The 13,605-nt window shown below is 36.3% G+C and overlaps 1 protein-coding gene across 5 annotated transcripts; it reads left to right on the forward strand.

The window, feature by feature from the left end:
- Positions 1 to 1,413: 1,413 nt before the first annotated feature.
- Positions 1,414 to 12,418, forward strand: LOC103722880 (agamous-like MADS-box protein MADS2). Of its 5 annotated transcripts, none has more exons than XM_039126116.3 (8): positions 1,414 to 1,848; positions 4,621 to 4,699; positions 5,685 to 5,746; positions 5,850 to 5,949; positions 11,104 to 11,145; positions 11,246 to 11,287; positions 11,868 to 12,028; positions 12,123 to 12,418. In XM_039126116.3, the coding sequence occupies exons 1-8, from the start codon at positions 1,664 to 1,666 to the stop codon at positions 12,202 to 12,204; spliced, it is 753 nt and encodes a 250-aa protein (XP_038982044.2). In that variant the 5' UTR covers positions 1,414 to 1,663; the 3' UTR covers positions 12,205 to 12,418. The 5 variants fall into 5 exon arrangements, with proteins under 5 accessions (XP_038982044.2, XP_038982043.2, XP_088578328.1 ...); XM_039126115.3 differs by having other exon boundaries at positions 1,440 to 1,848; positions 5,682 to 5,746; XM_089930548.1 differs by lacking the exon at positions 1,414 to 1,848 and adding an exon at positions 2,593 to 2,765 and having other exon boundaries at positions 5,682 to 5,746.
- The last annotated feature ends 1,187 nt before the right edge of the window (positions 12,419 to 13,605 follow it).

The raw sequence follows: 13,605 nt of genomic DNA on the forward strand, positions 1-13,605 counted from the left end.
CATGCTCTCCCCATCTAAGCTTTGGTGTTCAGAGGAGTCTAAAAGTCCAAATTTATTCAAATCCAATAATAAGTACCATATATTTTTCACAAATGCAACGCCAACTTGTTAGTCTAAATAGGCACGTGCTATATCTTCTAGCCTACAAGAGCCATTGAAAGAGTCTATTTTGATACTATTTATAATGACCTAAAATTTCATCTAAAATGGCTAGTCCGAAGATATTATTTGGATTTCATAGTCTTATATAAGAACTCAAAATCAACCTAGTACATAGCTGATGTGGGGCTAAGCATACTTGCACGATTCTTACATGTTTCTTCTGTTTAAGTTCTAACATTGTTGCTAGGATAAGGGTCTAAATCTATTCAAATCCACTAGTACTAGAAATTCAATTACAAACACGATAATTAGTTGGCGGTTAGTTCAAATAGGCCTATGTCGTAGTGTTTATGGATCGGATCCGCTATAATACTATTTGCAATAACTCAAGACCTAATCCAAAAAAACTAGTCGGAAGGTATTTTTTGAGTTTTTAATCTTGTATAAGTACCCAACATCTACCGAGTACATAGCCGATGTAGGACAAAATATATGCTCGCACGGTTCTTATATATTCCCTTGATTAGGGTTAGCAATACTTAACCGTTTGACTAGTTTAACTTGATTCAGCCCATTGTAGATCAGATTAGATTATCTGTTTATTAAAATGATCAGCTTTGAGTCTAGATTTTTGATTTGTTTATTAAATAGGTTGGATTCAGGTTGATAAATTTTTTATCAATCTTATATGACTTGACCTATATTTGGTCTCAACCGACTCGATTGCCACCCTTACGTTTGATTAAATCTTCGCATTCTTGCCAAACCAAGGATCTAAATTCATTCAAATCCAGTCATAAATATTGCAAATGTAATCACAATCATCATGATCATTTTACGGTCAATCCAAATGAAATTATGCTGTAATTCTTCTAGCCTTTTTAGGTGAGGTTATAGATTATTATAAATAATATTAGAGTGAAATTGGTCCATAGCTTTTGTGGATTTAGACCTTTTAACCTAACATAAGAGAAGTTTGTAAAGATCTATGCTGGATTGTGTTTAGTCCTATATCAATTACGTGTTGGATAGTAGATCTTAGGTATAGATACCTCTCATTAGAGGTATATAGAAACAGCTATGCAAAACGCTATACACTGGTCATGGTGCTGGTGTCTCTTGGCAACAAAGAGCTGGAAGTTGATGACAACGTAGTTTGCAGGCCTCGCCAGTCCAGCACTGTGGTTCTGCGGAACTCCAAGGGTAAATATGCCGAGAAAAAAAGATTGGTGCACAACTTCTACCCTGAGACTCGACACGTGGCAAACCTCATGCTGCGATAACTTCAGACTGGTGTTGACGCCTTTATTCGGATACGATTGCTCTCCAAGAAAGATGGCATCCTCATAACGCCACCCTCAAAATCCACCACCAAGCCAAAATCTTTCCTCAGTTTTTAGCCTTCCCAAAGGAATGAGATCATTGTTCCTTCATTCCAAGAAACCTTCTGGGAGAACTGTCTTATTTATATGGTACCTACACATCCATCCATCTTCACGAATAGGTATTCTTGCCTTCTTTTTGAGTGAGAATTGAGAGTAGAATAGGGAGTGGAGGAGAGATGGGGAGGGGGAGGGTGGAGCTGAAGAGGATTGAGAACAAGATAAACAGGCAGGTGACCTTTGCAAAGCGGCGGAACGGATTGCTGAAGAAGGCTTACGAGCTCTCTGTCCTCTGCGACGCCGAGCTCGCCCTCATCATCTTCTCCAGCCGCGGCTGCCTCTTCGAGTTCTGCAGCAGCTCCAGGTATCGCAGCCATCTCCCTCATCTTCTCGATCCTTTGAGTTAGATGACCTCACTGTCACTTCCTCACTCTTTTAGACAGGAGACGAGGTCTTGGACACCTGGTCATCAGGAGTCATCTTCTTTTTTCTCTTTAGCAATCTTTCATTCTATTGCTGATGATGGGGACTTTCGGTTTTGTGGTCTTTCCTCTTGTTTGCTTTTGGTTCTCGAGTTGTGCAATGGCTTTGGATAATTTTGATTACTCTAAAGTCTAGATCCACTTTATTTTATTTAAAGTTGATAGGTTAGTCTTCATTTCATCTTCTCTCTCCCTCTCTCTTGTATTTTATTTCCTTAAATTTCTGCAAGCTTGTCTATAAGCTTAGTTTAGTTTTTTCTGTTATTTTTGGTTGAAAAATTAAGCCATCCAGATCTAGAGATTTTTTATATTGTTTCACTAACTTTAGCCAGTATTTTATCATTCTATCGTGTTGTTTTTATATATATATTTTTTTTGTTTTTTGTTTTTTTTTTATGCTCGATTGAGTTGTTTGAAGGATCGAGATAGGTTAAATCTTGATTCCTGAACTACTCTAAACCTTAATTCTTTCATATTTGCATATGTTTCTTTTATTTGGAATTTTGCGATATTCATAGTGAAAAGATGTCTTGGATCCAGTCCTCACAGGATCGGTCTTCCGGTAATTATTAGGTCCTGTTCTTGTGGGATGATTCTTAATGACACAGTTGTTGAATTCTTTTCTCATGTTCTTTTTCGTACAAAAATAGAAAGGATCTAGATAGATGTTGTGAAGCATTAATGTCGTGTACTTCACTATGTTTAGGGTTTAGCTAGTTTACCATTTCTATTAGAATCCTGAAATCCATTATAAGATGCGCAGGATAATTCTAATCAAGCTGAAGCAGAATAGCACAAGGTAATTGCAAATGAGCAGAATTAAGCCAGTTATTCGTTATCTTTCTACTCCAAAAAATTGCCCTTTTAATTATGCCGCCTCTTTTCAAACATCTAATGTTAATTAGGGTACAGAATTGAAATCTTGAGTCTTTCTCATATCAACATTATTAAATTGTATCTTAATTCAAATTCTCTTGTTGTTAATTGATTGTGATCTAGTGATTTTCTGTGATAAAATTCTCATAGCAAATGTAAAAATCTTTACTTTTAGCTAGTAGTTCAATAACTGGTTGATGTTGTGATTCTGAGCATCATCAACATTATGAATGCAGTTATATCTCAAACTCTTCTATTACATTTTTATTTTTGTTGTTAGCATTAATGCCACCAAATAATTGGAACAAGGGATGATGGTTATAATTTTGTTGACTCTGAGCATTTTATGATCTTCTTCTCCAAATTACGATATATCAGTGGCCCAATCATTATTTATCCTTGTTTTAAAATTTTTTGTGTGATGGGTATTGAATAATTAGAATCACACAAGCAGATAAATGATATTATAGAAGATGGAAACCATTTAGAATATCTTAGGATTAACCATTTTAGAACTTGGCTTGCTTGTTCCAGGTAGACCATTTATCTCTCAACTGTTATTACAGCAGTCTTTGCCTGTCGGAGGTTTAATTTTATGACCTGACAATTATTTATCTTTAATGGAGCCTTGATGGCTAGTTCCTGAAAGGAATGAGTTGAGAACACCCTTTTTTTCGAGATTTTGATATAAAAATTCTTGTACACTAGATAAGGGTATGGCATTGGGAAACCCAACACCAGGTCTAACTTTGTTTGGCCCCTGTATTATACTGTTAGGCCAGTGCTTTGCACCCAGGTCTAACTTTGTTTGGTATGCACTTGCAAACAAGCAGGGATTCAACATAAATTGGTCATCAAATTCAAGGACCAGGAATAAAACGTTTGGTCATTAAGGATTGAACATAAAACGGCTGTTTGTCCTGGGGCGAACATCATGTTAATTGCCCCATGAAAGGTCTTTGACTTATTCAGAAACCAAATCGACAAGGCGATTGACATTTCAGTCTAGGGTTTGTCCATCTTTAATTCTATTATTCAATTTGTCTCTATCACTGCACTGCATTTTTGGAAATACTGTTTTGAAGTCTCAAGTGATGAAGAGGTCATTTCTAAATGGAATGAGTAGGGAAGCAATCCTCGTTGCAAAAAGATATATCTTCGGTGATCATCTACCAAGAGAACATAATTGTCTACTAGAAAGACTGCTTGTGTTCCAAAATGGCGCTTCAGGTCCTTGGAGGTGGAGACTGAAATCCACTCCTAAGCTTTCACTTTCTGATTCTTCTGCAATCTCTCCACTTACATAGCCCCAATGAAATGTCTACTCCCTCTTAAGGTTAGGAATGCTTTTTGGCTGGAGATCAACAACAGAAAACTATAGATAGCATCATACTAAGCCTTAGAACTAATTCATACAGCAACTTCACGTTTCTTGCCAGTCCAAGAGATGGAACAACATCCAACAACAGATGGGTGCAAGTGGGGGAGAGCTGATTAGTAAGATGACCAGCCTAGTCAGCATCCTTGTAGCCTCGAAACTCTATAGTCAAGTTGGAGTGGGAAAAGTTGCAGAAGAAATGATCATATGAAAGTATCAGAGAATATGGATATGACTCTGGAGAACTTCATGTATATTTGTTTATCATCCCTTGAGGAAAGCTCTAAGAGAAAAAATTACCTGCTTTTATGCTACATCTCATCTTTCCATTCAATATTTAGCCTATTCTTGTTGTGGATTCATATCTTTTCCTTTTTCCTGTTTCCTATTTCAACTGAAGCATGCTTAAGACAATCCAGAGGTACCAAAGATGCAACTATGCTGCATCAGAAGCTGTTGCCTCACCAAGTGAGACACAGGTAGGTCAACATATATATAGCTCCATTCCACATGTTCAGTGCTTTGACTGGAGTATATTTTGATAGCTGAATGTGAGATTCTGTGCATAACAAGTTTGTACTTGTAAATTTCCTTATGCATGTACGCCTCTTGAGACTGTTCCATTACTATCTCCAATTTAACTACATCTCTATAATGCCATTTGATGTTTCCTTTCAAGCTTGTTGGACATAAGATTATTCAAATATTTAAGCTTGCATGGAAGAACATGTCCAAGAGAATAGGTTGCAATGCACTGTGCATCTAATTAGTATTTAAGATTTTTCTATTTTGCTTGATGCTTCATACAGAATAAAAACATCGAACATAACCAGTTTTGTTACTGGTTCTTACTTTTATTCATCAATGCAATTTCTGCATAACATATATGCATGGAGTTGACAAATTGTAAGTCACTAAAAAGTGCAGCAGGGCTTTAGATTTGCTCTTCTTGCTTTGCAGTGGTATATTTGCCATCTGCGTGTCCATTCAATATTGACCCTAGATCTTGTAGACCTCGATTACAATTTTAGAAGGATTATTCTGGTTCATGAAATAAAGGGGCAAGAATTCCTATTCTTGTGGTCTTATTGTTAGTTTTCTTGGTCACTAGGGGGTGTTGAATAAGATAGCAGCTTTGGGTTTGGTATTTTAACCTTTCTTTTAATGTGCCTTTCATCTGGTCATCTACCATGAGATGTTCACCTGATACCAGTGGCTTCCTGCCCATGTTTCTGTGGTTCCAGCTTGTAAATTGCTAGATAAGTTATATGGCAGAGAGGGATTTCCTTTATATTAAAAAAAACATTGATAAATTATAGTATGTTCAATTCCATAAAATTTTTTCTTATTGTTTGATTATCGTGTTCTACATTCCATATGTTTGGCTGGTTATGTCTCCTCAGTAATTTGAACTATGCCCGATAAAGGATTGTTGAGAAGGTTTTAGTTGTTTTTTTAAAGCAGAACACTTATCAGGAATATGTGAAGCTGAAGGCAAGAGTTGATTTTCTGCAAAGTTCACATAGGTAGTCTATCTAACTGAAGTATTCATACCTTTATCATTCATTTTTTGTCCAGTTCATACCTTATTTTTTTTCACTTGTAAGAGTCCTAAACTTGATGCTCCAGAAATCTCCTTGGTGAGGACTTGGACCCATTAAGTACAAATGAACTTGAGCAACTTGAGAATCAACTAGAGAAATCTCTAAAGCAGATCAGATCAGCAAAGGTAAAAAGATTAGAATCATTTAGAAGGACAATTTAAATGTATTTAGTCTGGACATATGATTCAGCTTTCTTGATGTAGTTATGGGAGTTGTTCAAGCTAAGATTTCCTGCATACGTATTCATATCACTTTTTTATTCATTAAAAATAGCGGATTCTAAAATCTCATATCCCAAGAAGAACATTTTTCTTCACTGATGATAGTGAAACGCATCGATTACCACAAAGAACATGAAAAAGCAAATATTATCCAAGTTCAAGAGTAACTCAATTAATGATTAAGATGCCAGTTTTTATAATATTATTGAACTCTATTCTTTTATCTTTCTGTCCAATGAACTTTTATTCTACTTAAAGCGGGCCTTGTAGCTCTTCAACATGTGATGCTTGATCATTTTCTGGTTGCCATGTTTGAAGAAAACTGCAGAGTACATTTGATTATTTGTGTAATATTAATTAATTGGACTACTCAAGGTTGCCTTTTGGACATATGTGTTTACAACATCTATAAAACTTTGTATTTCTTGCAAAAAACTATCTTGCAAATCTTCTGCTGGCAAGATCCTTGAGTTAGAGCATATGGTTAAATCTCTTAATTTCAACACATGACATTTATTGATTCTTATTGAGAAGGATCATCTTTTTAACAATTAGGACAAAAATTTAAATTTTAACATAAAAGGTATTCGACAGACTGGTATTTGGGCAGGTTCTTGATTGGCCATGATACTATCACTCCACTTATGTTGCCAAACTAATTCTACTCCTAGTAAAGTAAGCTCCATCAATCCATATGGTCAACTTATATTTTAAATTTCTGTTGAGGCGGGAAAGCTTGCCCACGTTTTAATGCCTTCAACTCTTTACTTCCAAATGATTTGATTGAACATTAAATTTTTTTTTAGGACTTCTAAATTCTCTAAAGCCTCTTATCTATGTTAGAACGAGTATATGATCTGATCGAGAAGAATGGAGAATTACTTACTATTCAACTTGAATCTTATAAAGAAAAATAAAATAAGATAAAAAAATTAGCGAAAGGAGATTTAGGTGTTATGCCTCGAACTTTTCACTTGGGTCGATCATGTGACACGATTGCACACTTCCTAGGACAACATCTTAGAGAATATACAAAACCTATAAGTTCATCGCAACCTCGATATTATTGGATAATATGAATTTTATTTTATAACAAGATAAAATAGCACCTCATTTACAAGTGATATGAGATGTTGATTTACATATTCCAACTATTTGACTAGTATCAATGATATTCTAACTATTCATCCTTTCACCAAGATCCCAAATGTAGCCAAATATTAAGTGTCTTGTAACTCTTAAAGAAAAAGGAAAAAAAAAGATGGGTATGAGCTAACAGCTTAGTAAAAATTTCCACACATCCATATCCCTATAAATAACATAAAATTAGAAATTAGAAAATAATCAATATTGAAATAAATGCAAATATCATGAAATCACATACCAACTAATCCACCAAAACTCAAACAACATGATACACGTATATACACATAAATATATAGCATTTATCATCAATCATCCATCTTATTCAAAAGAGATATAACAAATATCATTATGTAAAATCTTTTTATTCAAATAGTGATTTCATGTGTTTTATTATCTATTTCTGATAATCATGGTTTTGGATCTAGCAACAATTATTTTTTTGGTTTTGGACTATCCAAGATCATGCTCCTATCCATGATTGGCAAAATATAATTTCCACGCATAAGCCTATGGAGCCTAATCCTATGTATGAGCTCATAGAGGCTATCCTATGTGTAAATCCATGGAGGTTATCCTATGCAAAAGCTTATAGAAGCTATCATATACGTAAGTCTATGGAGACTATCTACATAATAAGGTTGGTATGAATACCTCTTACTCATCCATCTAATTAATTAGTTCTATTCTTATCAAATAAAATATAATCCAATAATATATTTCTTGCCAAATTTCAAATTAATCAGTATCATATCTTATGTAACCAAATCGATATCAAATACATATATCCAATAAAAGAAATATGATACATGATGCGATCAAAACATATATATTCATATCGATGATCAAGCAACTGATACCATATTCCATCTATTCAAAAATATCAATATCTGATACATATATACACAATAAAGAAATATATACTTATATATTCATACTGACAATCATGTAGTGAACAATATCATCCTACACAAAATCAAAGAAACAAACGAACATAAAATAAATATAATTATCTATGCAGATAATTATGTATAGAGATTCTTACTTCTGTGATGGCCAACTCAGATACAATGCTTATCAATTCGAATGCACACCCACCATATTTAATCAATTTAATATCAATATAACACCAACTTGTCCTTAATTAAATCAATTACTCACTAATTTCCTAATTCAAAGTTCTAATAGTTGAATTACCCATAACTTTTCTATTCTTTCTTGATTCAAAATTGAAATATATAAAGGGTTAGGGTTTTACCTCAACTTAGAGACTAGAACATAAAACCCTTGTTGTACTTCTTTTTGTCCAGATGACTATACTCCACACAAAATCAAGCCATCTATGAAAGGATATTTACCTAGGAAGAAGGATGAGGCTTGTTTGGTGGCAGCACTTGGCGGTTCTAATTGATTACAATGTAACCTAATTCGCAAGACTAAGAAGCGAGCATCCAATCGGGGCAAAGGTAACATGGTAGAAGTTATCGATGATGTGTCCAAGGATGGCCAATGAAGGATGGGATGGAGGTTGGAACCCTTCACTAAATCATGTAAAGAGAGAAAGATAGAGAAAAGAAGAGAGAGAAAGATAGAGAGGAGAGAAAAATAAAAAAGAGAGAGAATGAAGGAGCAGGGTCTTCTTATTTCTCTCTAATAAAAAAAAGGGAGGGAAACAACGGTGACCAAATGGTGGTGGTGGTGAGCAGTAGCTAGAGGGCTGATAACACATGATGGCAGGCATCGATAGTGGCCAGCGAAATAGAAGAAAAAATAAAGCACATCCCAAGAAAGAATGAGGGATGAAACTGTCGGGGCTTAGCTCGCTCGACAGCAGCCAACAACTTTGATGTTGATCTCGAAGAACAATCGAGATATCGGTGGGTCGGTGGAAGTCTGAATAAGAAGAGGAAGAACCCCTGGTCGTGAAACAAGGGTTGAGCAGCCGAAATTGTCACGCCCCTGCCTGCACGGGGCATATGAGGCACCTAGCGCCCACGTGGGGGACACATGAGGGGAAAAATATGGGGTTTCCCTACCAGATATTGTCCGGTTCTGGGGCTTTACGCAAGCGTCCTTCACCCCTCTCCGATTTTGTTTTCCTTCCAAAATGCGTCTGCAGGATTTAGAGACATTCACCTCATATGCTCAAGCTCTAGAATGAGTCTTCCGATGTGGGACTATTGGGCCTCACACCCTTTCCACCATCGGACAAGAGCTATCCTCGGCTTTGATACCAAATGTCACGCCTCCGCCTGCGCGGGACACGTGCGGCACCCAGTGCCCATGTGGGGGTCACATGAGGGGGGACCACGAGGCAAATCTAGATTCTTTTGATGAATACCTGGCTAGCGGTGCTTGCACAAGATAGGAACCATGATAGAGAGAGTGCCTGTGAGATGGGAGGCAACGATGTCTATTACCAACGACGTGGCAATGACATGGGTAAGAATTTTTTTTCCTTTTCCTTTCCAGCAACGGGGATTAGCGGCCATGGACTCACTAGGGCAATAGGGATTTATATAGATGCAAGCTACGAGTTCCTAGCCTCCGATGAAGTTGGGGAGAAATTGGAGTCTGGTTCCTCCGGCTCAAACAAGGAAAAACCTTGGTTCTTTCCAACTTTCTTTTATAGGATTTTGGTTGTTTTAGATGTTAGGCTGGGCAATAGACCAGGCCTAGTTCAGGTATTAGGCCTACCAAAGAGCCAGGCCTCATATTAGGTCCATTTTTCTTTTATTAATGATCACAAAACTGAGGTATACATTCTCTATTTATAATAGTGAGGTTCACTTTTGCATGATTTGGGTCAGATTTCTCTTCTAGTTCCAATAGGACTCACTTTCTAAAAATAAATATAACTAGTAGAAATAAACATGAAAAGCCAAAATTCACAAGAGAGATATCTCGACTTCCACATCAATTTTAGCTTATATTGGTCTGCCGAATACTTCTTGGATTGGAAAATACGTCCGGTCAAATTCTTTTCTAAAAAAAAAAAAATCTTTTGACTAGTCCATTTCAGAGCTCGAATAATGGAATTTGAGCTTGATCGCTAGACCTCCTTAATGGGGTTGTCTCATATAGTAGATCTTGAAAAGTTATCCCCTTTTTTTTTTTTAAAGAAATGATCATCTCAATTAGGCATCGTATAACTAAGTATAGCCCCTAGAAGTTTAGCAGACGATTCGGCTTTCTAGTGTGATGGATCTTGCTTTGGATCCTGTTTAGCTCTATCTGTAATGGTCAAAATGGTTTATATGGAATCTCATGATCCTCCTGTATCAGTATCACATGACACTACTCAATGGAGTGCATCGGGTTAGTGGTCTTTTGTACATCTTCTCAGACTTCTATAGTTGATTGACCTGGACATTTGTAGTCTGGACTGATCCCTTTATTCCCATTCTTTGATTTATGTCTCTAGCTGTTTGACTAGCCAACCATTTATGTCCCTGAAACCCAATGATTTAATGCTGATGTCCTCAGGTCCCAGCTCGGTTGCCCAAGAATAATTCTTTCTTGCTTCCTTAAACAGCAAGCAGTGGGCCAAAGATCATCAAGATGGCTAACTTTCTCCGTAATACATCTGTATAACCTGCTCTCAAATTTGAGACTCGGAGACAACATTTCAGGCTGTATCCTGATTGTTTTACCCAGTGAGCTATTTCTTTCTCTATGATGCACTGGATTGGTGGAAGCCACTTCAACTGTGACAAACTTATTTTTGGAATTCATATGTAAAATGCCTGTTAGACATAAATTTGTCTGCAGTGAAGTGTCAAAATTCTGTGGATTTCTACTTATGTGGTATTGACAATACAAGTCAAGATAACACTTGGAGAGTGGCATCATGTTATGCATTAAATGATGGAAAATTTGTAACGATTCACTCATTTCTGTTTTACATATTTGCAGACGCAGTTCATGCTTGATCAGCTCTGTGATGTTAAAAAAAAGGTACGAATGTCTGCTCAAAGTGCTTTATGTCATCATAAATGTGATAAGTTGTTGGTTTGATCCGCTTTCCATTCAGTAACCAGGCTGCATCTTAATGTAGGAACAAGTGTTGCAAGAAGCAAACAGAGAACTAAAAAGAAGGGTACTTTGATAATTATTTCATATTTTGCTGACTGTGTTTTACACAATCATTACATTCTTATCAGGAGTTCATGACTCGGATTGCCCATGCAATCCCTGCAATCAGATAATGTTTATTTTTTCTTTTCAGAATGGGAAAAATGCCGAAATTCTTATTTTTTGAATATGGCTCAAATTACCTGATAATTTTACATGCATGCAATTCAGTAGGACTATGATTTAGAAGAGTATCCTGTGGTGTCTCCTCCTTTACCAAGAATTTTAACAGCTGCATTTTACTAATTGGCAAACATTTTTAACTTCAGAATGCTATGTTCAGATTAGATGTTGTCTTCTAGATCTTCATCCCCATTAAATTTTATAAGGTAACTGTTTATCTTTATATTTGTTTATTAATAGTGTCTTCCTTCTTGTTCATCTTCCACAATGCGCCGTCGGGGGTGATTTATTAGCAACATTTCATACCGATGCTTATCGAGACCTAATTTTTATTAAGTAGTTGTCTTCTCACTCAAGGATTCTGTTTGTTTGCAATGAGAATCAGTCATTGAGCAACCTTACCTGGGCTCTTACTTTGGCAGTTGCAGGAAGCCACTTCACATAATCCCTTCCAGTGGTCATGGATAAATGGTGGTGGCAATGGTGCTGGTGGTGCATCGGAAGATGACCATTGCAATCGTGAGGCTGCTCTATCGGAGGGATTCTTCCAGCCATTGGGGTGTCACCCTCCTTTGCAGATTGGGTAATACTTTATTCTCATGAATTCTTTCAGATCTGCATGAAAATATACTACCAAATTTTATAGTTTTACTTCATGTACTCTGTTTTTGCCGCAGGTACCATCCCATGCATATAGACCAGTCGAACAGAGGAGCTATGACACACAATTCCAATGGCTACCTTCCTGCATGGATGTGATGAGTTCCAAGCTTCGTTAGGTATATATCTGCACATATAAGAATTCAATCTGGTGTGGGTTTCCTTTTACCCCCTTCCTGCGTTGTTTATTGTAAGTTGATCCTGCTTTATCCATAAATAAATAAGGAAACAACAAATATTAATGCTTATGCTTGTTTTTTAGTGCTTGCAACTTATGGTGACAGCATAAAATATAATGAGTTGTTTGAAAGTAGCTTCATGTCTGTCTGTTATGTGGCAAATGCGATGTCTCGCCATGAGAAGGCAATGATTGAAAGTAGCTTCATTGTAACATGATTCTAGAAATTCTAATTGTATATAAGAAGAGCATTTTGAGATGCTGGTTAACGTTAGATGCCTGTGGTGCATACATTCATTGGCCGGTCTGGCCTAAAATGGTCGCAGAACGGGTCCAATCGCTGCCTCTGGATTTTGCCATGTCCATGACCCACTAAAAGAAATAATTGTGCTATCACCTCGCAGAACCTGTTTCTCCACCAGCTAAAAGAAATAATTGTGCAATCTGGAATTATAAACCAATGAACAGCGCGGAGGCTACTGTTAATTACTAAATCTCTTCTCACAGCTGGTATGCTTGATAACTCTCATTGGACAAAGGTCTCAGCACCATGATCTTATGTACATGTTTGCCATCCTTGCGCTCCTAAGTCGGAATCTGTTGATGGTTCTAATGTCAGTCTGATTAAAGATTAATTTGATATTTTCATTATTCATTTGAAGAAATTCACCATTCCTATGGAGCATGAACCAAGTGGGGTTTAATTATTTATGTGTGATCAGTTATTGCAATCATTACAGACGGATCCGACTCTCAGTATTTGGGTTCAATAGTAGAATAGATGCATCAATTAGTCTCTAAGAAGTAAAATAAATAGGAGGTTTAATGTCATGCTCTGAATCTAGCATCCGGGTCTGGAATGTCACATTCCTTAGAGCAAGGTCTTAGAGAATATACTAGGCATGAAAAATTTATCACAATCTCAATATCTGTGAACAATAATGATCTCGATTAATAACGAACAATGAAACTGATTCAATTACATAATTTAATTATCCAACTAGTATCGGTGATGTACTATCTTTCATCCTTTTCTCATATAATCTCAATCATAGCCAAGCAACCCACTTGCAACCTGCAACTTTGAAAAGAAAAATAGGAAAGGGGTTGTGAGCTTTACCGTCCGGTAAGAATCCCAAACCACTACACCATAAGTAATAAGAAAACAATCAATTGACAATACAAGATAAATGAATATCGTATCAATACTCGGAAAGCTTATAAATAACATGCACATAAGTTATCATTATCATCTTTTTAAGAAGCATATATTTACATATATAAATATCTCATCTATAACCAATTGTTCAACAACAACTTCT

Source organism: Phoenix dactylifera, chromosome 1 (assembly GCF_051530095.1).
Source record: "Phoenix dactylifera cultivar Ajwa chromosome 1, Ajwa_hap1_PhDact_Kaust_v1.1, whole genome shotgun sequence".
Classification (NCBI taxonomy): Eukaryota; Viridiplantae; Streptophyta; class Magnoliopsida; order Arecales; family Arecaceae; genus Phoenix; species Phoenix dactylifera.

Coding starts and splice junctions, on each gene's coding strand:
- LOC103722880 (XM_039126115.3), top strand. CDS start 1,664: ATGGGGAGGGGGAGGGTGGAGCTGAAGAGGATTGAGAACAAGATAAAC. Junction 5,747..5,849: donor TTTCTGCAAAGTTCACATAG/GTAGTCTATCTA, acceptor TTGATGCTCCAG/AAATCTCCTTGGTGAGGACT. Junction 11,146..11,245: donor TCTGTGATGTTAAAAAAAAG/GTACGAATGTCT, acceptor ATCTTAATGTAG/GAACAAGTGTTGCAAGAAGC.